This window comes from Chiloscyllium plagiosum, unplaced genomic scaffold (assembly GCF_037043375.1).
Source record: "Chiloscyllium plagiosum isolate Xiang-an unplaced genomic scaffold, Cpla_swu_hap1 HiC_scaffold_37, whole genome shotgun sequence".
NCBI classification, from domain to species: Eukaryota; Metazoa; Chordata; class Chondrichthyes; order Orectolobiformes; family Hemiscylliidae; genus Chiloscyllium; species Chiloscyllium plagiosum.
The window spans coordinates 12,511,106-12,537,073 of record NW_028270175.1 but is presented as its reverse complement, the minus strand read 5'-3'; the positions used below and the strand labels follow the sequence as shown (position 1 = coordinate 12,537,073).

At 40.0% G+C, this 25,968-nt stretch overlaps 1 protein-coding gene across 6 annotated transcripts in view; it reads right to left on the bottom strand.

The window, feature by feature from the left end:
- The window catches only part of acot7 (acyl-CoA thioesterase 7), a 284,291-nt gene that overhangs the window by 243,487 nt on the left and 14,836 nt on the right, over nt 1–25,968 (bottom strand). For 5 of the 6 annotated variants that reach the window (XM_087980339.1, XM_087980340.1, XM_043676080.2 and 2 more), the window contains one exon: nt 13,853–13,970. In XM_087980339.1, coding sequence (XP_087836465.1) covers nt 13,853–13,970 — 118 coding nt within the window. Of the gene's footprint in view, nt 1–13,852; nt 13,971–18,096; nt 18,228–25,968 lie in introns of those variants that run through there. The other variant, XM_043676082.2, reaches the window with a different exon arrangement.

Genomic DNA, 25,968 nt, shown 5'->3' with positions numbered 1-25,968 from the left:
AAGAAGGGCTAATGCCCGAAACATCGATTCTCCTGTTCCCTAGATGCTGCCTGACCTGCTGCGCTTTTCCAGCAACACATTTCCATCTTTGCTATTATCTGTCTAGTTCAGAACATGCAGTGCTTTCGTTAACTTTTGTGTTAGTGATAGTAATGCCTTTGTAAACCTGTGGATAAAAATAGTGTGTTTTTGATAGTACAACGGAGTAGCTGGACAGGGCTCTTGAAAGAAGAGCGATTCCTACTCACCTGGGTTAACAGAATCCAGTCAGCTTGACTTATAGGTATCAGTGTTATGTTGTAACAGTGATGCTATTAGTAAATGAAGGGGATAATTAAAATTAAACTGAACTGTCTGTAAGAGTTTTTTTTTATTCCAGACTTCCAAAGAGTACGATCTCAGGGATGAACCAAGAGAGGCTTACACGTTGGAGTCCACAAGGGATTCCCTGGCCATCTCATATCTGTACTTCAAAAGGAGTCCCATTTCCATTTCATTCCAGGAAAATGGAAAATATTTCATCACATTCCTGACTCGTCTTGTCAAAAAGAATTATTGATAATTCCCAGGGCCACTTTTGGTCCTTTCATGATCTCAGGATGTCCCAAACTGCTTTCTGTAATGTCTTCACTTTTGTGATTAATGTCAGGAAATAGCAGCAAAGATTTGAATTGTTGTGCTGGATTGACAGGATCAGTACAGAATATAAATACAACAGAATAATGCTGGAAATCAGGAATAAAAATGGAAAAAGGTAAGAAATACACCAGCTTAGTCAGCATTCATAAAGTGTAAAAACTGATTAATGTTTCACTTGTGCACATTTAATCAGAGTTACAAGGATGCATCTCCAAAATGTTAAAACCTGGTCTTTCACTTCACTGGATGCTTATTCTTACTCATTGAGTTAACTTACAGAATTGTAACTTCTTGAAAAGGAAATTTGTTCAAAAGCTATACCATTCCATCAAGATTGCATCAAGGTTCTTCAGTACCCAATCTACCTGGAGACGGTCATATATTGAAAGCTTAAGAGTTTAAAAATACAGTGAAGCATCAGTAAGGAAAAAAGTTTCATTTTGAATCCAAGTTCTTGTACCACTTAGGTATATTTTCACAGAGGTAGTGAATAGTACTCGACCCAATTTTAGTAAATTATTTCAGTAATTTGATTGGCTAGTTCATGCAACTTGTCAATTCCAGAATGTCATTTTTGATTAGAAAATAGAATGGTTTTGATTTGTGTCTTCTGTGGCTTATTTGTTATCCATGGTAACTACTGGTACTTTTTGACTCTGATTAGACAGTTGGAGTATTTGATTGTTAACATATGCTCAATTCAGCCAATCATAAATGTTTGCTCCACAAATGTTCAGCACTTTAGTTGTGATAGCTCTCAGTACAACACCTCTGAAGCTATCACATCAGTGACAGTTCCAAGGAATAAGAACACTCGCACCAATTCAGAAACACAACTTCATCCTTATGCCAATTCAGACACACAATTTGTTAACAGAACCCAATTCTGAAGCTTCAAACCTTAGTATTAGGACTGGAGAAAGGGTGGTGATGTCAGTCGGACAGGTGAGGAAGGGTGCAAGGGAGTTGGTGGGATGTCAGGGTTAGTATCAGATATGGGGAGAGCGGGCTGAGGTGGGGTTTGCCAGATCTGGTTGAGATGTACGAGGTTTTCAGCTGGATCTGGTCAAGGATGATGTTGGCGGTCAGGGAGTGTAATTGAGGAGGAGCCGGGCTTCAGTAGTGAATTTGAGTTTTCCAGTTACACTCAGATAAATAAGAGTTACAGTATCTTTTTAATCCTCTAACTTTCCCTGGGTAACTAATAAGCTTAAGTGAGTCAGAACTCTCTGATGACTCGGACTTTAAGTTGCTTTATCGGAAGATTCCAAATGCCGGGGAATTACCAATACAAGTTTCAATTCCTCGGCAATTTTCACAAGGTTAGTTGTGTTAGGGATTCTGCGCAGTGCTGGTGCACAACTGCAGTTCACTCTGTTCCAATGACTCTCTGACCACTGGAAGATGTGGGCGTGTGTATGAAAGAAACTGCTTCAAACTCATGGGAATACCAACAGACAAGTTAACCCCACAGTAACTCTACTAGGAAATCAAATAGAAAAGAATTATTCATCCACTAATTTACATCTTGTAGGTGGTGAAGTAATTTAAAGCAAAAGTAGAGAATGATAAACCACAGAATCACCTTTTCCATTCTATTTATTATGAACTGGGTAAACGTTTGAATAAATGTCTCAGGAAACTCACTGGAATCTTGTGAAGTTGATGACACCCACACCGTCAAAAATCACTTGCTCTTTTATGTTTATCTTTTCTCTAACATATTAAACAAATGCTATGCTAATTAATGGTAACTTTTCAAACTAATGTGTTATTAAGTCACTGGCTTGAGAACGAGCAATTAGCATTCGTATGATACTTCAAACCCTGGTTCTGTAGGTAATCAATACACATTTGAGACTGACATCAGGATGTTTCTCTTTACTCAAAGAGTAATCAGTAGTGGATTTGACTTTCAGGCAGGTTAGTAAAGACAAAATTCTGGTAATCATTTAAGGAACAGTTAAACAGTGTGGGAATTACAGATTTGTTCTGGATGAATGGGCTAAAGAACCTTTTATGTCAGTATTCACCATATGATCATATGTAAATTGCTGAGGCCAAGCATAATTAATTTAGTTTTAGTTTATTAGAACGCAGCCAATGATTGGCTCCTTTCAGCCTGCTGGGTTGTTTGTACTATTCACACTGTTTTCCAGGTGGTAGAGCACATATTGCATTCGCTTTACATTTCAAGTGCAATCAGTCAGAAAGTCAAATACAATGTTGGCCATCATCACAAGGGAATTTGAGTACAGAAGTAAAACTGTCTTGCTGCAATTGTAAGGAGCCTTAAAGAGATGGTGCTTGGAGCACTCTACGCAGTTTTGCTCTCCTTACTTAAGGAAGGATAAACTTGCCATAAAGGGAATTCAATGTAGGTTCACCAAATAAATCCCTGGGATGACCTGATTTTCTTAGGAGGAGAAATAAGGAAACTGAGTCCTGTATTCTATCGCATTTTGAAGAATGAGAGGTGATCTCATTGAAACCTTGAAAATTCAGATAAGGCGTGACAGGGTGGATGTTAATAGGACCCCTGACCAGTGAGTCTAAAACACGCTTGTCAAAAAGGCTGCCACACCTTGGGGTTCCACGTGGCCCACTAAGCCTCAAAATACAGATAAATCTAACTAGATTTTTGCAAAGGGCTGTTCCTTCAATCGGAAGCTGGTTCTCTTCCAAAATTGCTTCTGATTGGTTCACCAACAAGCTTATCAGAGGACATGGGGAAGCGCTTAATGAATACTTTTTGTCTGTATTCACACTGGAAAAGGGCAATGTTAGTGAGAGTACAGAGATACAGGCTATGAGATTAGATGGGCTTGAGGTTGACAAAGAGGAGATTTTACCAATTTTGGAAGATCTGAAAATAGATAAAACCCCTTGACCAGATGGAATTTATCCTTGGATTCTCTGCAAAGCCAGGGAGGAGATTGCAGAGTCTTTGGCTTTGATCTTTATGTCATCATTGTTGGAGTAGTGCCAGAAGACTAGAAGATAGCAAATGTTGTTTCCTTATTTAAGAAGGGGAGACAGGATAACCGTGGTAATTATACGCCAATGAGCCTTACTGCGATTGTGGGTAAGGTGGTGGACAGGTTATACGAGATAGGGTTTATAATCATCTGGAAAGGAATAATTTGATTAGGGATAGTCAACAAGGTTTTGTGAAAGGTAGGTTGTGCCTCACTAACCATATTCAGTTCTTCGAGAAGGTGAAGGTAAAGCGGTTCTTGTGGTGTATATAGACCTCAGTAAGGTGTTTGATAAGACTCACACGGTAGGCTATTGCACAAAATACACAATTTCGGGATTGAAGGTGATTTCACGGTTCGGATCAGAAATTGGCTAGCTGTAAGAAGACATAGGGTGGTGGTTGATGGGAAATGTTCATCCTGGAGCTCAGTTACCAGTGGTATGCCGCAAGGATCTGTTTTGGGACCACTGCTATTTGTCATTTTTATAAATGATCTGGATGTGGGAATAGAAGGATGGGTTAGTAAATTTGCAGATGACACTAAGTAGGCAGAGTTGTGGATAGTGCCAAAGGATGTTGTGGGTTACAGAGGGTCATAGATAAGATGCACAGCTGGGCTGAGAGTGGCAAATGGTGTTTAATGCAGAAAAGTGTGAGGCAGTTACTTCGCAAGTAACAGGAATGCAGAGTACTAGGCTAATGGTAAAATTCTTGGCAGTGTAGGTAAACAGAGAGAACTTGGTGTCCTGGTGCATAAATCCCTGAAATCCCAATCCCAGGTTGATGGGATTGTTAAGAAGGCATATGGTGTGTTGGCATTTATTCGTAGGGGGATTAGGTTTTACAGCCATGAGGTTATGCTTCAGCTGTACAAGACATTGGTAAGGCCACACCTGGAATATTGCGTATAGTTCTGGTCACCGCATTATAGGAAAGATGTGGAAGCTTTGGAAAGGGTTCAGAGGAGATTTACTAGGATGTTGCCTGGTTTGGAAGGAAGGTCTTACGAGGAAAGGCTGAGGGAACTGAGGCTGTTTTCGTTGGAGAGAAGAAGGTTGAGAGGTGATTTAATCAAAACATATAAGATAATCAGAGGGTTAGATAGGATGGACAGTGAGAGCCTTTTTCCTCATATGGTGAAGGCTAACACAAGGAGACATAGCTTTAAATTGAGGGGTGATAGATTTGGAACAGATATCAGGGGTAGTTTCTTCACTCAGAGAGTAATGGGGGCGTGGAATGGCCTGCATGGAATAATAGTAGACTCGCCGACATTAAGGGAATTTAAATGGGCATTGGACACACATATGGATAATAGCGGAACTGTGTAGGTTAGATGGGCATCAGATTATTTTCACAAGTCAGCGCAACATCGAGGGCCGAAGGGCTGGTCCTGCACTGTAATGTTCTATGTTCTATGTCCTAAGTAGTGAATTCAGGAGAGAAATAGTGTGCAATTGGAAAAGCAGTAAACAATACAAGGTGAGAGATTTAACTCAGCCAGGGACGTGGAGCCCTGCCAGTGAGTCTGTGGGACAAGGACAGTGCGGCTTTCAAAGAAATACTGACTGGGAAAGAAGGAAAATACCAGTGAGTCACCTGGAGTAGGAGCAGGGCAGGAATGGAATGGGGATGGGAGTTGAGCACACAATTTGGGAAGAAATGGGAATTGGACCAGCCACCAGGAATCAAGAAGGGAATCAGTTGGAGGTTAGCAGGATAGAAATCAAGCGGTCAGTCAGAGGGGGTGATTGGCAATTGTGCAAGCCATTGGCGGCGGGGTGTGTGCACAGAAGGAATGGAAGTTGGTTTAGTCATTTGACAGTGGGTTATAGAAGTTAAGGGGCCCATTAGAATAGGTGTGAGGACAATTGTGAGTTGAAAGTGTGGCGCTGGAAAAGCACAGCAGATCAGGCAGCATCCGAGGAGCAGGAGAATTGATGTTTCGGGCATAAGCCCTTCATCAGGAATGAAGGGCTAACCGAGAGGACAGTTCTGAGTCAGATGAGCCACTGGAGATAGATAGGTTTTGGATGAGCTATTGTGGGAGGCACATCAAGTGAATGACTGACTGGCTGGCTGGCTGACTGACTGACTTGGATCTGAGTGGAGGTTTGAATGAGGTACTGTGATGGCAGATGAGCAAGTGGTTGACTGAAAGCTGAATGGATGGGTAAATAACTGACTGACTGAATGAGGCGTGTCCAGTTCTTTCCCACCCACACCCCACAAATCAAAAACTCATTCACCCACCCAGCTCCCAGTCAGGTGATTCTGGAGATTAATGATGCCATATGATAGTGTGGGGAAGTGGTGTTCAGGTCGATGATCAACAGTGATCTAATTGAATAATGCAGCAGGTCCATTGGGCTGAGTGGCCAACTCCTGTTCTAAATTCCTATCAGCTGAATCACATGCTCTGAGACTTTGGCCTTTTACTCCAAATAAAATGGATAGTCTGCTCAAAAATAAATGTTGTCAAATTGGGAATCCCTAACAATGTCATTCCATTCAACCAGCAGTTAATAGAATGCTCCTGTTTTGTTAAGACTCATTTAGATTTGATAGAGGCAAAAGAGAGGAGCAAGCAATGTGTTTTCTAATTTGGAGAGTCAAACACCGTTTTAATTGCTTATAATACCATCAAAGAGTCTGAGTGAAATAAAAGAGGCAATTCACATGGTGATAGCCATGAATGGAACTAATATTTATCAGAGCATTAGTGGTCAGAAACAAGAAAATGGACTTGTAAGTTAGAGCTTGTGCAATGTAAAGAAGCTTTCATATTTATCAGAAGAGCACTGACCCCAGAACTAGTTAACCTTGAATTAACATACTGTGGTAAAATAGCTCATTCAAGCTACACAAGAACAAATAAGCAGCAGGCCTCAGTTCACTGAAAAAAAGTATTGCTTAGGAAGGCAAAGACCAGACAAGGGAATCAGGTAGATGGATTTATCACTGCATGCATTACTAACACTTTATTTTCTTTTCCAAGTATTTGATCAAATCAGCCAGGAGTAGAATAGGAGTAGACAGGGGAAATTAGTGGCTGACCACTATAACCAACAGACATGTAGAAGTTAAATTCCCTTGTCTGGTCTTTGTCTTCCTAAGCAATACTTCTTTTCAGTGAATGGAGTCCTGCTGCTTATTGGTTCTTGGGTACCTTGAATGAACTATTTTATCATGGTGTGTTAATGTAGAGGTTAATGATTCTTTTGCACCATGATATAAAATCAATGCACACATAGAATGAATATACAATTAATGTAATCTAATTCTGGACTATCTCAATTCAATGTACAGCCAATGTAGCCCCAACATGTAAAATTTGCCCATCATTGATACCCTGGAAATTTCACTTAAAACTCTCATAAGGATGTAAGGATGCCAGGGAGAGAAATATAGAAATTTGTCCCTGACATGGGGAATCTGATTTTCCCTACTGAGTCAAGAAACAGAGGTCAGGGCGATTTGTAGGTTTCAAAGCTGTCAGCAAGGTGAGAAGAGATGCTTTTGGTATTTTCACAAAGGTGCCCCTGACTGACATAGACAGATTCCCTGTGCAATCACGACAGCAGTTCAGCTCTCAAAGTTGGACAGCCAATCAGAGATCCTCTAGCTAGAAAACAGCAGCAACCTACAATGGATGGTAAGCAACTAAGAGGGTGTTCAACAAGGAAGGGCCACTCAGTTGTCCCTTGCTGTTTCAAGAACTTGAAGCCAAATAGGATATTTCTGTCAATGTCCTTTATTTGCTCTTAAGAAGGGATTCCTGAAGAAGGGCTTATGCCCGAAACGTCGATTCTCCTGTTCCTTGGATGCTGCCTGACCTGCTGTGCTTTTCCAGCAACACATTTTCAGCTCTTAAGAAGGGTCCTAATGAACGTAACCAGGAGCCCAGCATAAGGATCACAGTTGGAGGAATCCTTCCATGGTGCTCCCACAGGATGTTTGCTTCCAAGTGCCACCTGCTCCAGAAGTGTATAATAACATTGTTGAATAGCTTGATCAGAAAAATACAGGTTAATTTTTTTTTAAATCAGAGTTGGCAGGGCTCTTGTGGTGCAGTGATTATGTCCTTACCTCTGGGTCAGGAAGTCTGGGTTCAAGTCTGATTGTTCCAGAGATGTATGATGTCATAACATGTTAACAGAGAAATATCTAACAACAGAGTTCACTGAGCACAAAGAACAGAGCACACTGGATGGGGCCAGAATTTTGCAGCCCTGTTTTCCTGCATTCCAGCTGAAAATCCAAATGCCGGGGGTCTGAAACTGACAGTGTTCCACTGCATAGCAGTAGTTAAGTTTCCATCAGGGGGCATTAAATTGTACTTAAAAAGTTGAAATTAATTTTCTGTGGAGTCAGCACGTGAAGGGATGAAAAGCAGCTCATTACGATCAAAATTTAACACATGGACGATTTGTTCCATTCACCTTGAACCACGAAAAGGTTCATAGCAGTACTCCACATAATTATTCATCAATCTTCATCCAATTTCCAGGAATCAGCAAATCCGGCAAAACAGCAAGAACAATGTAAGCTTGGTATCCTATTGGAATAAATGTAGGCTTCAAGAAAGGACAGGACTGCATGCTATGAATACAGACTCCAACTAAAAATAACTACTGGGCTTACAACTTCTTCTGGCCTGTAATGAAACACCTCCTGCACATTCAATAAATTGATTTTCAGTTGGCAGAGGACAATTATTCGTGATTTTGCCACTGTGATTTAACTGCAGGTGAATTGCACAATTTCCAGTTGAAATTTACATTAAAATATCTCCATGTTAATACTGACACAGCTGTTAATGGAGAAATCCGTTTGCACACCTTTGCACCTGAAAATGAGACCAGGCTACACAGGGATACAGACAAGTTAGGTGAGTGGGGAAGAATACATCAGATGGAATACAATGTGACAAAGTATGAATTTGGAAACAGAAAGAGAAAAACATAATATTTCTTTACTGGTGAGAGGCTCAGAAATATTGATATTCAGAGATATCCGAAAGACAGCACCCCCAGCACTTCAGAACACTGGATTGTCAGCCCAGATTTCCCACTCAAGATATGAACCCACAACTGGAAATTGTGCAATTCACCTGCAGTTAAATCATCTGCTTCAGAGGAAGGAACACTACCAACTAAGCCACAGCTGACAGATGAACACTAACACCGCTGTAACGAAAAAGATTATGCCATCCACACAGCATATCATAACCATAGTTGATACACTAATCTATTGCAGACTTTTTTTATATATAAAGATTTGAAACGTAAGCATGTCATCCCTAAAAACTATGGCAGCTCAATCATAATGGTAAAAATAAATGAAGCACCTAGTTACAAACATCAATTCATCAGCATTTTAATTCATAGCTGTATATCAATGATGGTTTTCTTGGAATTTCACCTCGGCTTCTTTTGAATTCTAACTTTCTTTTGCAGATTGCAGAAAATTGTCAATAAGGCTATCACAACACATGCTATCAGTGACATTTTAATAAATAAGAACTCCATTAAAGAAATCACACAACAATGGCTGTAACTATTGCCAAAACTATTGCACTTTTGAATAAAGAAGTAATTCCATGCAATTACTGTAACAAATGCTACAGCTATTACTTAACTGCTGCACTGATCATTAAAATGCAAGTCAATACACACAAGATGAACATTTTATCTACTCAGCTGCCTACTAATTAAAGTATTTACTAAAACAGTTGTTAACTGTACATGTAAATTTTGTCTTTTTCAGTAGTGAGATAGTTAAATTTCATGAGAAATTTCAGCTCAGCTCAACTGGTCACCTTCAACCCCAAATCCAGAACTTGATCTAGGTAGGCAATCAGTGCAGCAGTGAGTTGCCATCTTTCAGATATCTATTTCAGTTTTTAACGTGAATGCTAAATCTCCCATGATTGAAATGCTTTGGAGTTCATCCTTGGCTCCTGACCAATCTTCCTCCCTCAAATAATAGCAGATTAATAAAGCCATACAGGTTGTTTCTGATTTTGCACAAAATGGTTGCATTAGTGCCTATGTAAAAACCGTTGTGGTACTTCACAGCATGTGATGTGCTTTAAAAGAATTTGTGATAAGAATACTATTATATAAATTAATTTTCAAACAAGATTTAACTTGTGTTATTTCATTGTTCAAGTAACTAACTCCATGCAATTCAGAATAAACACTGCAATTAATTGCTTCTATACTTGCTTATAAACTGCAAAGTCATTACTTTCTTGCAGTTTTGATGAAAGACATTGATCTGAAATGTTAACTGCAACTCTTCCTACAGATTATGCCTGACCTGCTCTATATTTCTAATATTTCTGTCTTCACTTATTCTATGATCCAATGACTTTAAAGGTACTGATACTTTTTGATGAAATATTTTTACAGGCATATGAAATAATGTAATTTTAATAGTCATTCTATAATTGCAATGTCAGTACAATTTTCTGGTGATGACAGAAATGGTTTCATGGTTTTTAGTTTCTTTTCCCCCAACTATCTTAAATTACGTTGCCTGCCATATGTATCTAGGACAGCTCTAAATTAGAGCAGTGCACTAGAAGGTTGACAGCTGTCCTTGTGGTTACAACGTAGCCAAAGTGTTTTTGCTCCATACATAAACATGTAGAGAACGTGTATGTACACATAGCCTCAGTTCTTAGAAACAAAAACACCACATAAAACAAAGCTATAGACTATGTCATCTAATCCGATCAGAATTTCATTCAGAGGGAATAAGGTCAGAACCACTTTATTCAATCTAATACAAAGACACACGCTGGTGATCTGAAATAAAACAGAAAATGCTGGAAGTACTCAGCATTTCAGGCAGCATCGCATTGAGTGATACAGCACAGGAACAGGCCCTGCAGTCTAACCAGTCCATACTGACCATGATCCCAAATTAAACTAATTTCACCACTTCCACTTGGTCCATATCCCTCTAAGTTGAAACTTTATTGCTGGAACAGCACAGCAGGTCAGGCAGCATCCAGGGAACAGGAGATTCGACGTTTCGGGCACAGGCCCTTCTTCAGGAATGAGCAGAGAGTGTTCAGCAGGAGAAGATAAAAGGTAGGGAGGAGGGACTTGGAGGAGGGGCGTTGGAAATGTGATAGGTGGAAAGAGGTCAAGGTGAGGGTGATAGGTCGGAGTAGGATGGAGGCGGAGAGGTCAAGAAGAAGACTGCAGGTCAGGAAGGCGGTGCCGGGCTGGAGGGATTCGGCTGAGACAAGGTGGGGGGAGGGGGGATGAAGAAATTGGTGAAGTCCAAGTTCATCCCCTGTGGTTGGAGGGTTCCCAGTCGGAAGATAAGACGCTCCTCCTCCGACCGTCGCGTTGTTGTGGTTTGGCGGTGGATGAGTCCAATGACCTGCATATCCTCGGTGGAGTGGGAGGGGGAGTTGAAATGCTGTGCTACAGGGTGGTTGCGTTGGTTCGTCCGGGTGGCCCAGAGGTGCTCTCTGAATCGCTCCGCAAGTAGGCGGCCTGTCTCCCCAATATAGAGGAGGCCACACCGGCTGCAGCGGATGCAGTAGATGATGTGGGTGGAGGTGCAGGTGAATCTGTGGCGGATATGGAAGTTTCCTTTGGGGCCTTGGAGAGAAGTGAGGGGGGGGGGTGTGGGCGCAAGTGTTGCACCTCCTGCGGTTGCAAGGGAAGGTGCCGGGAGTGGAGGTTGGGTCGGTGGGGGGTGTGGATCTGACAAGGGAGTCGCGGAGGGAGTGGTCTCTACGGAAAGCTGATAGGGGAGGGGAGGGAAATATATCCTTCATATATCCGCCATATCCCTCTAAACATTTCTTAGTCATGTACTTATCCAAATTTCATTCAAATGTTGTAACTGTACCCACATCCATCATTTCCTCTGGAGGTTCATTTCAGACATAAACCATTATCTGCATTAAAAAATTGCCCCTCATTTTTTTTTAATCTTTCTCTTCTCACCTTAAAAATATGTCCAAGTCTCAAAATCCCCCACCCTCGGAAAAAGACTGCTACCATTCACCTAATCTATACTCCTCATGATTTTATAAAACTCTATAAGGTCACCCCTCAAACCTCTACCCCTTGAGTGAAAAACGTCCCAGCCTATCTAGCCTCTCATTATAACAAACTCTCTATTCCCGGCAACATCCTGGTAAATCTTTTCTGAACCCTCTCTAGCTTAATAATATCCTTCCTTTAATAGGGTGACCAGAACTGAACACAGCACTCCAGAAGAGGCCTCACCAACATCCTGAACAACCTCAACATGACATCCCAACTCCAATACTCAAAGGCCTGAGCAATGAAGGCAAGCATGCTAAATGCCTTCTTAACTTTCCTATCCACATGTAAGGGAAACTTCAAAGAATTATATACTTGAATCCCTAAGTCCCTCTGTTCTACATCACTGCCAAAGGCCCAACTTTTGATTATACAAGTCCTGCCCTTTTCTGTTTTAACAATCCAATTTAAACTCCATCTGCGTCGAGAGTGTGATGCTTCAAAAGCACAGCAGGTCAGGCAGCATCTGAGGAGCAGGAGAATCGACATTTCAGGCATAAGCCCCTCATCAGAAATTCTTGATGAAGGGCATATGCTCAAAATGTTGATTTTCCTACTCCTCGGATGCTGCCTGACCTGCTGTGCTTTTCCAGCACCACACTCTCGACTCTGATCTCCAGCATCTGCAGTCCTTATTTTCTCCTATCATCATCTGCCTACCTGGGATAATTCTTTTTTTTCTAAATAGAGGGATTATATGTTATATCTCAGTGAGAATGTCGGTTTACCAGTGTATCATCTCTGTATAAAAACATGTGACCTGAGGGAATAAAGCATCAGCAGTTCCCACTTTCTCCTAAACTCCACCTGCCACAATTGATCAATATTTCTTTGTAATCTTAGATAATCTTCTTCACTGTCCACTATGTCATCAATTTTGGTGTAATCTGCAAACTTACTAACCATTGCCTTCTATATTCTCATCTAAATCATTTATGTAAGTGACAAACCAATGTAGACACAGCACCAATCCCTGTGGGAAATCACTGGTCACAGGTCTCCAATCCAAAAAAAAACTCTCCACCACCACTCTCCATCTCCTGCCATTAAACCAATTTTGTATCAAATTGGCAAGCTCACCCTGCATCTTATGTGATCTAACTTTACTAATTAGTCTACCATATGGAACCTTGTCAAAAGTTCTACTAACGTCCAAGCAAACAACATCTACCACTCTACTCTCAACAACTTTCTTAGTTACTTCCTCAAAAACGTCTATCAAGTTTGTGATACACAATTTCCCTCACGCACAACCATGCTGACTATCACTAATCATTCCTTGCCTCTCCAAATGCAGACAAATACTATCTTTCAGGATCACCTCCAACAGCTTACCCACCACAAAAGTCAATCTGTGAAGAAAGCAATCGATTTAACTACTTCACATAAAAATAAAAGTAGTAGTATCTCTCTGGAGTACAGTTTTCAATGTAAGATTTTGGTGCTTTGCTAGGATCCTTGATGTTGGTACAACTACTTTAGTTTGCAGTATTATCAGGTCTGACCAAAAAAAAGACGTGAGCCATAACTCAAATCCAGGAATGAACTCAAAGATGAGAAAGGTAAATGAATGCCATGATTTAGAGTGTAGACAGGAAAGGTTTGCTTGTCAACAAAAATTGTCATGAAAACTCTGAGCTCACAGAAGAAATGACATCAGTGCAGTCAACAAAAGGTACAACATCAGGAAAGTTGTTATTAGAAGCTGCAAATCACAGCATGACAAAATTAGGAGTGGAGTGGAAAAACCTGGCAAATATGATCACTGATGAAAGTACAAATCTGACACCATGCTCAATTATTGAAAAGAGTTCAAGACCAAATCAGATCAAAATAAAGTCTACATTGCCATGCGAAGAAGTCTGATACAAATGTGTTCTAAAATTTAGCAATCTCATAGAATTTCCCCACATGCATGCCAACTACAAGCATTTCAAAAAGATAATCAGCATTCAAGGTGGCACCATCAGCATTTCTCCATTTATCAAGACAATTCAGTTTCATCCAAGCTTTAGATGCCCTGATAATTTTATAGTTATTTTAATTAATTTGTTTGAACATGTTATGACACACCTCTGGGATTTGAATAGAGTAGGAACACTATCACTGAGCCACAATACTTCCTGATAATTAATATATTTTTATCAATACTCACTTTATTCTGCCTGTTGCAGTGCCTGGTACTGATAATGATGCCAGCCTCTTCTATCATTTTCAATATTGTACCTCCATGAACATTGCCTGCAATGTTGGCATCATCGGGACGCATGATCCTATAATTTTTACAAAGGTGGTCAAAGATTAAAATCAAAATTTATTTTAAAATGTAGTTAATAACAAAATACACTGAAAATTCAGAGTAGAACAATGCCCAAATGTGCATTAAATGTGAAGCAGTAACTAATGAGTACTATCTCTAATCTAACATACTGGATTCACTGCTCATGCTGAACCTTTATTACGCTAGGGAGATTAAATTCCAATTAGTTGAGTCTCTCATTTTCACTCAAGGTTCACATTCAGAAGTTCTGCAACATTCCACACCACAGACATGAACTTGCACTTGCAACTCCCCACATTTCTCTTCATTTTTCAAATGCCTCTTGCAGCTTCTAGGTATGTTGCTTCTTATATGGAGATTACGAAGACCAGAAAAGCCGATAGAACAGCATTGTATCTAAGTCTGGTCAATATCCCACAGTTAGTCAGAGTATGAAATGGAAGGGGATGGAGTGTAGCAGGGAAGAGTGGCATGGGAGTGGGAGCAGAATGAAGTGTGGTGAAGCAAAGTGGGTTGTAGCAGAGTGGAGTGAAGTACTACAGATAGACCATTGGCTGTATTGTCTGCAATCCTTTTCGTTAGGCCTGATATCTCAGCCTCTTATCTCTTTTTCAATCATTTCATTATTGTATTTATTATTTATTATTTATCATTTATTATTTGTAACAGTTGGGATCTTCAGTGGTTTAAAACATTGCTGAAAGTGAGACTTGAGTAAAGGGTCAGCTGAAATTTGGACCCAAGGAAAACTTAAACCAGTAACTGAAACAGAAAATGAAAGATTTGCAAAGGAACACTTCAGCTGAAACCATTTCATATTTTCCAGATTTCTACTATCAGTGATCAAAAACAGCAAAAATGTAAAGCCACTTCCTGTAGCAAATTTATGCCAGACGCTCCTAAAGAAGTCTGTTTCTTCAAAACTTTGTAAAAGAAAAATGATTCATATCTTTATAGAACATTTCATGACTTCAAATCACCTCAAATCATATTACAACTAACTAAATATCTATGAAGTGCAAACACTGTTGTAATATAGAAAACACAACAGCCAATTTCTGCACAACAAGTATTACAAACAGAGCATGCTCGATGGCCAAATGGTCAATGCCATTTCCAACTTTATATGATCATATGAAACTGTGAGAAAAAATACTGAAAAACCTTTGAAACTGTTTTGGAGGTAGCCCAGAGAGAGAGCTAGGTTTCTGGATCAGGGGTTTGAAAGAGAGATAAGCAGCTGGCAGTGGTACAAGGAGTGTTGACTATTCACAGGTCAAGAAAGTCTAAAGGAACAGATGGAGCAGAAACTTCTAAATTAATGTCTCCACTGAAGCACCAGTTTCTTTTCCAGAAGTTGAGGTTTCTATTACCAACTATTAAATTGATTCCAATGGTAAAAAATGGCACCAGGAAAATAAATTATTAGTAAATTTAGTAACGTAACAGTAAAAGCAAGCACTAACTTTTCTGTGCAGAACAAGGAAGAATAAAACCAGAAAGACTACCACATCAATTGAGGCTCCGAGATAACAAAGGCTCAGCCAAGTCAATACTGCTAAGTCCTCCTCATTAACATTTGGGGCTTGTGCAAAAATTGTAGGAACTCTACCAAAAACCAGTCAGGCAATGGCCTAGCAAAATGATACTCATAAAATCATACTTTTCAGCCAACCAACCAAATTCCTGTGAACATTCTGTATGTGCTATCCCACAAGGAGGATAGAAATATGCAGCTGAAAGCACAAGAAATAGGGGAGGAAAAGGCCATTTAGCCGCTCAAGCGTATGGTTGATATGATTGTAGCCTCAACTCCATTTTCCCATAATCCTTTACTCTCCTGTCAATCAAAATCTGTTTAAATGAGCTTAAATTATTCAACAATGCACATTTCACAGTTCTCCAGGGCAAAGAATTCTGAAGCTTCTCAGAGAGAACACAATTCTCATCTCCTTCTTAAATGGGAAATTCCTTATTTTAAAGCTATGCCCATGGTTCTACAGTGGCTGTAGGAGTGCTCAACATTGATTCTGGAATCTAAAAATTATTGTGGCATAAACTAAATCACAAGCATCAGGGCATAAAGTCAATCACAGGCAAATAAACCTCTAGCTTATTACGACCTACCATCAGCCCTCTACAGGATCAGTGTTCCTCTACATTAACCCATTTTTGAAGAAGGACTGAGGGTGGCATAAGCACACTTATCTGTACACTGACAAGACTGGCTCAGTCAGGTATTATGTTCGAAGCTCAGCTCAGCTCAGCATCAATCAGAGGCAGTAGCCAGGAGGTGGAGTAGAATCAGTGCAGGGAGCAGAAAATGCAAGTCCAAAGACAAATGCGTCATCATTTTGAATGGAGTTGTTTAATTAATTTATCATGGCTTATCTCGCATTGGATAAATTGATCAAGCATTTTGACAGTGCAAAGCATGTACAGGACCTGACAGAGGCTTTGATCAGCTACAGCTAGGTATAGACAGCATTTGTGTGGAATCAAATATTATTTCTACAGTGTTACAAGTATGAATGAAGAAATATACTAACAATCAAGCTCCATAACTCCACCCGGTCACACCATTGATGTAAACTTGTTCATTCAAATACCAAACTGACCAATTGTTTCTCTTTAGTACTACTATCAAAAATAAAACATCCACAAAACTTCTTAATCAAATCAAGTTTAATATTTATTAGGAACAAAACGTATTCTTAGAGCATGTGGCGAACTTTGATTAACACTTAAGCTATGATCTGAAATTAAAGCTACATTCCCTTAAGCTCACACATAGTCATGGTTATACAATAAAAACAAGACAAGTTTCTACACAGATGTTTCTTTTTGAAAAAATGCAAAAGGTCATAAATGTTTTGTGGGCCAAGGGTTTAGAAAGAAAAGATAAAGTATAATGACTTCTCATGTCCACTGAATATCCTGTTGAAGATGCTCAATTTTTGGCAGAGGCATATTAATAACAAATGTGCAGTTCTAATTTCAATCAATCTGATTTTGAGTCGTTGAAAACTGGTCACATTCCATGACATCAGGTTTTATTATATAGACAGAAATACTGGTATTTGGAAACTCAGCCAGATTTCCTGAGACCTCTTCTAAGCAACAGGATTTCAGGAAGTGAATCGACAATTTTGTGAGGTCTCTTCTTTACACTCTTAACTGCTGGATGTGCAGAACAAAACACTAAGCCCAGACAGCATTTCAGGGTAACCATTAACAAAGAGGGCTCTAAACCTCTCAAATCAAGGTATTCCCATAAATAAAGTTTTATACTCTATCTTTTAGATCCCTACAAATGGTAGCTTCTTTAACGTCAACTGACTTCCAGTGAATTCATGCATGAAAGTGTTATCTTCATTTCCAAGAAATCAATAATAAAACTCCTTATAATCCTGAGAATGTCCAAATAGTCCAAAATTTTCCAGTATATCCCAGATAATCTTTCAACATAAAAATGCATACCCAACAAGATGTAGAAAATGACAGCTTCAAGGACAGATTCAACTGTGGTGGTGAGAAGTTTTTACAAGAGATGAAACGAGTCAATACATCCAATAAGGGACTCTAGATGGCTCACCAGAACATATTACAGTTATATTCTTCGGAATTGGTCACAGTTTGTGGTCAGCTTAATTTCCTATCATCCTAATGTGCAGGTTAGGTGAATTGGCCATGCTAAATTGCCCGTAGTGTTAGGTGCAGGGGTAATTGTAGGGGAATGGATCTGGGTGGATTGCTCTTCGGGGGATCGGTGTGGACTTGTTGGACCGAACGGCCTGTTTTCACACAGTAGGGAATCTAATCTAATCACAACAAAATCATCACTGCTACAACGCCCTTTAATCTTTCAATCGACATCTTAGAAGTGCCTAACTGCAAATACGGGGCAGGTAAAAGATTAGTACTGTATATATAAACAGGTTAATTTACATTCACATTACTCCCCTTCTTGGAGGAATGACTTAGGATGAAGAACAGAAAACACACATGACATTTTAAATGCACAACTGTAACTTTTAAGTTAATACACACATTCTCCAACAGTGTTCCTTCAGAACTTCTAAGGAACATATAAGCTACAGTAGCTTTGATTACTATACCTGATTATCGTCGTCATTAGAAAGTTGAAATGCCACACTTGAACCAAAATTTTAAAAACTTGTTATTGCAAAATAGGAAGTATCTGCTGTTAAATACTTCAAGCAGCAGGCTGCTGAATATTGTAAGCCTCAAATACTCTAGTCAGAAGCTTTAGCCTTCCGTTTGTGCTACTTCTGATGTCATTACTGATGTTGCAAAATCCGCAGAAACCACCCACAAGATATTTGTATAATTTTGCATGAGTTTTGATTGTCTTTCCTCGAACACAGATGTCATGAATCAGGCGGATAGGTGATATGCACCAACTGAGTCAGGATGCTGCAATTTCACTGCAGCTGAATTGAAAGCAAATTAGAGATCAGTAAGACAATGGCTATTTTTTCATCAACTTACCCAGAATAAATTCAAAATATCACTTTACCTCTCTTGTCCAGAAGGGGAAGGGATAGTACAGACCGCATTGTGCTTGCACTATGACTTGGTCTACAGTGCAAATTTCCTGAGTTTATTTTTTTCCCCATGTCTCTGTTGGTTCTTTCCTGTATGTTCCTGAGTCAGAATATCATAACGAAAATATGAAAATCAAAACAGTGTTGAAATGTTTTGCCTCAAACTCAAAAGTGAGTTTGCCTTCCACCAAAAGTAAGTTGCCTTCGCATGAAAAGAACACACACATTGTAAGTGGTTCTCTCCCCTTCTTTATCGAAGGTGTCGTCTCATGTTGGAAGTTAGTTCTACTGCAGTATTCTGATCTCAGTCAGGAGACCATCCTTCAGATCAATGAGGATCAGCTGGACATATGCTTGAAACACATGAAGAACAAGCATAGGAATCAAGAAATTTCAGAAAATGAGCCAGCATACACTATTGCAATACTGATTACATTTAACAAAGTCCTTAATGAGTGTGAAGCACTTCAGAGACATAAGGTTCTGAAATATACAATGTAAAACATAAGTTTTTTTTTAATAAGCAGAGATTTATTTCCCTTCTCTTAAAAGGAGACAAGTTGAATGATTTGTGAAACTAGTACCGTCATTCTTCAGTTCCTTGACAGGCAAAAATTTTCTTATTGTCACATGAAGTTCCAGCTCCTCTTAGCCACCTGTTGAGCAATCCAAAACCTTAACATCTAATCGATACTTCCATTCACAAAGTCTGGATTCATCTGTGGTCAGGTTGCAACATAGTTTCTTATTCAGTAAGGTATTATTAAATGTAATTTAAATACTATGTATGGAGAATTAGAAATGTCAATTGAGACAGCTTTACGAATGGTTCAGGCATTGGTTTTATCCTCAAGTCACTTGATGGAAACTATATGTTTCAATCAGGATGAACTCGTCCCTTCCACATTTTTGTTTTGCTACGTGTGATTTAGAAACCCACCTCCATTTTACATGAAAGGTGAAGTGAGAGAAAGTAAATACTCCCTCTGAGCCCAACCCCACTACCACCGCCTCCAGCCACCACATTAGACAGTTCTGTCCCTGGCTAGTACTCTCCAGAAATTATTTGGTTGAGTTATTTCATTTGATGACATCAATCCAGTTAGCTCAGATTAATACCAAGGTTGAGCAGGCTTCATTACTAGAAGGCTCAATGTATAGTTCAAGGCATTCCCCACAAGTCATTAAATGACTTCACAGTAATAGTGATCCACGTTGTTTTCCAAACTAGCTTCTACCCTAACAGACCATAAATCTCCAACTAAACTAGGACCTTTAGAAATCCTAAAGTATAAAATCCACAAGTGGTGGTCTTGGTGCGGCCCCGGCGTGGACTTTCGGTCTCGAGGCAATTCCTTGAAGTATGATCCCACTGTGACTAAGCACTTAAGAAAGAATGTAATGTCTGGACTTTCAGCTTTATTTCTTTATTTTCTACTTAAAACTAAGAAGGTCTACAGTAGGTAACCTTTAGCTTTATTTTGTATGTCTTATGCTATTCTATAATTACTGCAATGTTTAACTTTTAACTTTGTTCTTTCTTTCAACCTTGTTCTTAAGATTCTGTACCTAGGTACTCGTTGGGGCAGCTCATCATTAGAGATGGGACAATATGGTCGCCCATTGGCATAAATACGACTATAGTGACAAAATTAGCTTGCCTGATCCAGCATTAAAGTAAGGTCATAAGTTAGCACAATAATGGCTTTGAGGTAGAGTTATCCCAAGGTAACGAGACCTAATTTAGGTAGCATGGTGGCTCAGTGGTTAGCATTGCTGCCTCACAGCACCAGAGACCCGGGTTCAATTCCAGTCTCGGGCAACTGTCTGTGTGGAGTTTGCACATTCTCCCCATGTCTGCGTGAGTTTCCCCCGGGTGCTCCAGTTTCCTTCCACAGTCCAAAGATGTGCAGGTTAAGTGAATTGGCTGTGCTAAAATTGCCCATAGTGTTCAGGGATATGTAGGTTAGGTGCATGAATCAGGGGTAAATATCGGGGAGGGAGAATGAGTCCGGGTGGGTTACTCTTCGAAGGGTCAGTGTGGACTTGTTGGGGCCAAAGGGCCTGTTTCCACACTGTAGGGGTTCTATGATATACTTTGAACAGAGAATCTTACAAATTAATGTACAATGAGTTCTGTAAAATCAACAGCTGCAGATGTCTATAGGAGACAGTTTGATAAGAGATATGAGAGAACAGACAGCCTGAAGTTTGTAGTAAGCATTACAAAGAAAAGTAGGATCCTACAATAACAGAGAAAAATGAGAAGGATATGCCTTGTAAAAACCTGGAAGATCAGACACGTTCATTGAGCTGTGAAAATAATTGAGCTTTAGTCTTATTAATGAAAAAAGATGTTGTCTTATTGGGTAAAAAACTTGTCAGAGTAGGGGTAGTAAATTTCATCTCAGAAGACAGTACATGACTAGAATGATTTATAATGCAGCTGGAAAATAGAGGGGCAACGTCAAATTGACCCTCCAAGGTCAGGTATGACAGAAACTGCTCACAACTCATTAACTAAAAAATGCTAACAGTAGACGTGAACATAAAACTTTACATATGACTAACGTTATGTTAGAACTATTATTATGAATCTTATAGCAATTAGTAAGAACCAATTTCCTTTTGTATCTCCTGTGATTATGACAGTGGGAAACATAAGGTATGTAACAGAATTTGTTAAGGAAAGCAATGAATACAATAAATAACAGAATTCAAGCAGTCCTTTGAAATAAGCAAGTCTGGGATTGGACTGAAAAAGAGTATATTTATTTTGGAATATAAATTAATGAGATACATTGTAAAATCCCAAGGCCCAATGATTATAATGTCTGGTAACATCATGAGGTAATGGGAAACATAGGGCTGTCCACAGGGGTGTTCCTCAATGATCAGGCATTTCAAAGGATTGGATGCATAGATTAAGAGGGAAGGAAAAATGACAATGTTGCATGCAATTATTGTAATGCAAAATGTATAAAAATGATGTATCTCATTGGGGAAAATCAGAACATCATTGACCTCTCTTCCAATCTGAGCTTGATTTAAGTGTCGACTGGACCCTACATGAAAGCCAGATTTGGATTGGTCTCTGGCCTCTCCTGCACATGTGGTAAAGAGTTTGAAAATAGGTCAATTGTACTTCTGAATACAGAACACGAGGCTGCTCTTTGACTTCTCTCTCTAATAGTACTTGTACTTAAAATGGCGCCACGTGTGGCATCTTTATATAATTTTCATTGTACTCCTATACTTTTGCACTCAAGTACATGAAGGACAATTGAATCAAATTTAACAGAACTTGGGCTCTGAATTCCAGTGCAGACATTGTCTTTTCCTCTGGCTCTTTGCTTTCTTCTCTTCTTCATTACTGCTCTCCATCAATGCCTCCTATCTCTTGAAATGTTGTTTTATTCTGCCTTGCCAACTGATCTGGCATCAAATATTCCGTTTTTTTTAACTTAATGTGCTCAGTCCAATTACTGGCAAGGCATGGATTGGGTCCTTTACTGTTATAAATAATATATTCTCAGAAAAAACAATAAAGTACTTTCCAAAGCCACAGCACTAACATTGTGCAATGCAATCTATTGGTTATTACAATTGGTATCATTGCCTTAGGAAAGGGAAGAAAAAAAATCGGAATGATCCCCATCTAAAGACACATCCTGGAAAGCGTATCAACCATGATGCACTGGGGAGAAAAGGATCAGGCTGAGCTCTAATCCTTCAACTGAAATGATTGTCTTCAAGAGTTCATCAGTGTCTCATAACATTCAACCCCCCCTCCCCCCGCCCACCCCAAAAAAGACAGCATCTTTTGGAGAAAAGGATGGAAGGTTAAAAAAAGATCAAGGTATAAGAGTCACAGAGATGTACAGCACAGAAACAGGCCCTTTGGTCCAACTTGTCCATGCTGACCAGGTATCCCAAACCAATCTAGTCCCAACTGCCAGCACCTGGCCCATATCCCTCTAAACCCCTCCTATTCATGTACCCATCCAGATGCCTTTTAAATGTTGCAATTTGATTTCCTCTGGCAGTTCATTCCATACAGGTACCACCCTCTGCATGAAAAAGTTGTCTCTCATGTCTCTTTTATATCATTCTGCTCTAACCCCAAACCTATGCCCTCCAGTTCTGGATTCCTCCACCTCAGGGGAATAGACTTTGTCTATTTATCCTATCCATGCCCCTCAGGATTTTATAAACTATGATAAGGTCACCCCTCAGCCTCCAAAGCTCCAGAAAAACAGTCCCAGCCTATTCAACCTCTCCCTATAGCTCAAATCCTTCAATCCTGGCAACATCCTTGTAAATCTTTTCTGAACCCTTTCAAGTTTCACAACATCTTTCCAATAGGAAGGAGACCAGAATTGCATGCAATATTCCTACAGTGGCCTAACCAATGTCCTGTAGAGCTGCAACATGACCTCCCAACTCCTGTACTCAATACTCTGACCAATAAAGGAAAGCATACCAAATGCCTTCTTCACTATCCTATCTACCTGCGACTCCACTTTCAAGGAGCTATGAACCTGCACTCCAAGGTCTCTTTGTTCAGCAACACTCCCTAGGACCTTACCATTAAGTGTATAAGTCCTGCTAAGATTTGCTTTCCCAAAATGCAACACCTCACATTTATCTAAATTAAACTCCATCTGCCACTTCTAAGCCCATTGACCCATCTGATCCAGATCCCCTTGTAATCTGAGGTAATATTCTTTGCTGTCCACTAGACCTCCAATTTTGGTGTCTTCTGCAAACATACAAATTATACCTCTTATACTCACATCCAAATCATTTAGATAATTATGAAAAGTAGTGGACCCAACACGGATCCTTGTGGCACTCCACTGGTCACAGGCCTCCAGTTCCACCACCACCCTCTGTCTTCTACCTTCAAGCCAGTTATGTATCCAAATGGCTAGTTCTCCTTATATTCCATGAGATGTAACCTTGCTAACCAGTCTCCCATGAAGACTGAAGTCTAAATAGATCACATCTACTGCTCTTCCATCATTGATCCTCTTTGTTACTTCTTCAAAAAACTCAATCAAGTTTGTGTGACATGATTTCCCACGCACAAAGCCATGTTGACTATCCCTCCAACAACTTGCCCACCACCAAAGTCAGGCTGACTGATATATTGTTCTCTGGCTTGTCCTTACCACCTTTCATAAATAGTGGCATCACATTGGCCAACCTCCAGTGTTCTGGCACCTCACCTGTGACTATCGATGATACAAATATCTCAGCAAGAGACCCAGCAATCACTTCCCTAGCTTCCCACAGAGTTCTAGGGTACACCTGATCAGGTCCTGGGGATTTATCCACTTTTATGCGTTTCAAGACATCCAGCACTTCCTCCTCTGTAATATGATTTTCAAGATGTCACCATCTATTTCCCTACATTTTATATCTTCCACATCCTTTTCCACAGTAAACACTGATGCAAAATACTCGTTTAGTGTCTCCCTCATCTCCTGTGGCTCCACAGAAAGCCGCTTTGCTGGTCTTTGAGGGGCTCTAGTTACCTTTGTTAATGTCTTTGTAAAAGCCCTTTGGATTCTCTTTAACTCTATTTGCCAAAGCTATCTCATGTCCCCTTTTTGCCCTCCTGATTTCTCTTTTAAGTATACTCCTATTGCCTTTATACACTTCTAAGGATTCATTCGATTTCTCCTGTCTATACCTGACACATGCTTCCTTTTTTTCTAAACAAAACCCTCAATGTCTTTAGTCATCCAGCATTCGTTATACCTACCAGCCTTTCCGTTAACCCCAACAGGAATATACTGACTCTGGACTCTCATTATCTCATTTCTGAAGGCTTCCCATTTTCCAGCTGTCCCTTTAGCTGTGAACACCTGCCCCCAATCAGCTTTTGAAAGTTCTTGCCTAATAACGTCAAAATTAGTCTTTCTCCAACTTAGAACTTCAACTTTTAGATCTGGTCTATCCTTTTTCCATCACTATTTTAAAACTAATAGAATTATGTTTGCTGGCCCCAAAGTGCTCCCCCTCTGACACCACAGTCACCTGCCCTGCCTTATTTTCCAAAGAGTAGGTCAAGTTTTGCACCTCCTCCAATAGGTGCATCCACATACTGAATCAGAAAATGTTCTTGTACACACTTAACAAATTCCTCTCCATCTAAATCCTTAACGGTATGGCAGCCCCAATCTATGTTTGGAAAGTTAAAATCTCCTACTATAACCACCTCATTATTCTTACAGATAACTGAGATCTCCTTACAATTTTCTTTCTCAATTTCCCACTGATTAATAGGGGGTGTATAAGACAATCCCAATAAGGTGATCATCCCTTTCTTATTTCTCAGTTCCACCCAAATAACTTCCTTGGATGTATTTCCGGGACTATCTTCCCTCAGAACAGCAGTAATGCTATCCCTTATCAAAAATGCCACTCCCTCTCCTCTCTTGTCATCCTTTCTGTCCTTTTGTAGCATTTGTATCCAGGAACATTAAGCTGCCAGTCCTGTCCATCTCTGAGCCACATTTCTGTAAGTGCTTTGATATCCCTGTCCCTTGTTACTAACCATGCCCTGAGTTCATCTGCCTTCCCTATAAGGCCTCTTGCATTGAAATAAATGCAGTTTAATTTATTAGTCCTACCTTGTTCTCTGCCTGCCCTGACTGTTTGACTCATTTCTTTTCTCAACTGTATCAGTCTCAGATTGATCTTTTTCCTCACTGTCTCCCTGTGTCCCACCCCCCCACCTACTAGTTTAAATCCTCCCAAGCAGCTCCAGCACATCTCCCTACCAATAAATTAGTCCTTTCCAGTTCAAGTGCAATCTATCCTCCTTGTACAGGTCACTTCTACCCTAGAAAAGATTCCAATGATCCAAAAATGTGAATCCTTCTCCAATACACCAGCTCCCAAACCATGCACTCACCTGCTCTATCCTCTTATTCCTCCCCTCACTAGCTTGTAGCACCGGGAATAATCAAGATATTAGAACTCTTGAGGACCTCCTTTTTAAATTCCTGCCTAACTCTCTATATTCTCCCTTCAAAATCTCATCCTTTTCCCTTCCTATGTCGTTGGTTCCAATGTGTGCAATGACTTCCTGCAGGGCCCTCTCCCCCTTGAGAACATTCTGCACCCAGTCTGAGACATCCTTGATTCTGGCACTAGGGAGGCAACATATCAATCTGATTTTTTTGCTGCTGGTCACAGAAACATCTGTCTGTGCCTTGAACTAAAGAGTCCCCTAACAAAATCGATCTCTTGGAACCCAAGGTACCCCTCATTGTATTAGAGCCAGTCTCAGTACCAGAAACTTGGCTGTAAGCCCAAATTCTATCTGTTTCTTATGTCACACCCTGAGCATACTTCATGGACCAGATTTTATGGAGTGCCTGGTCATCACCTCCATGCCCCCTCCCTTCT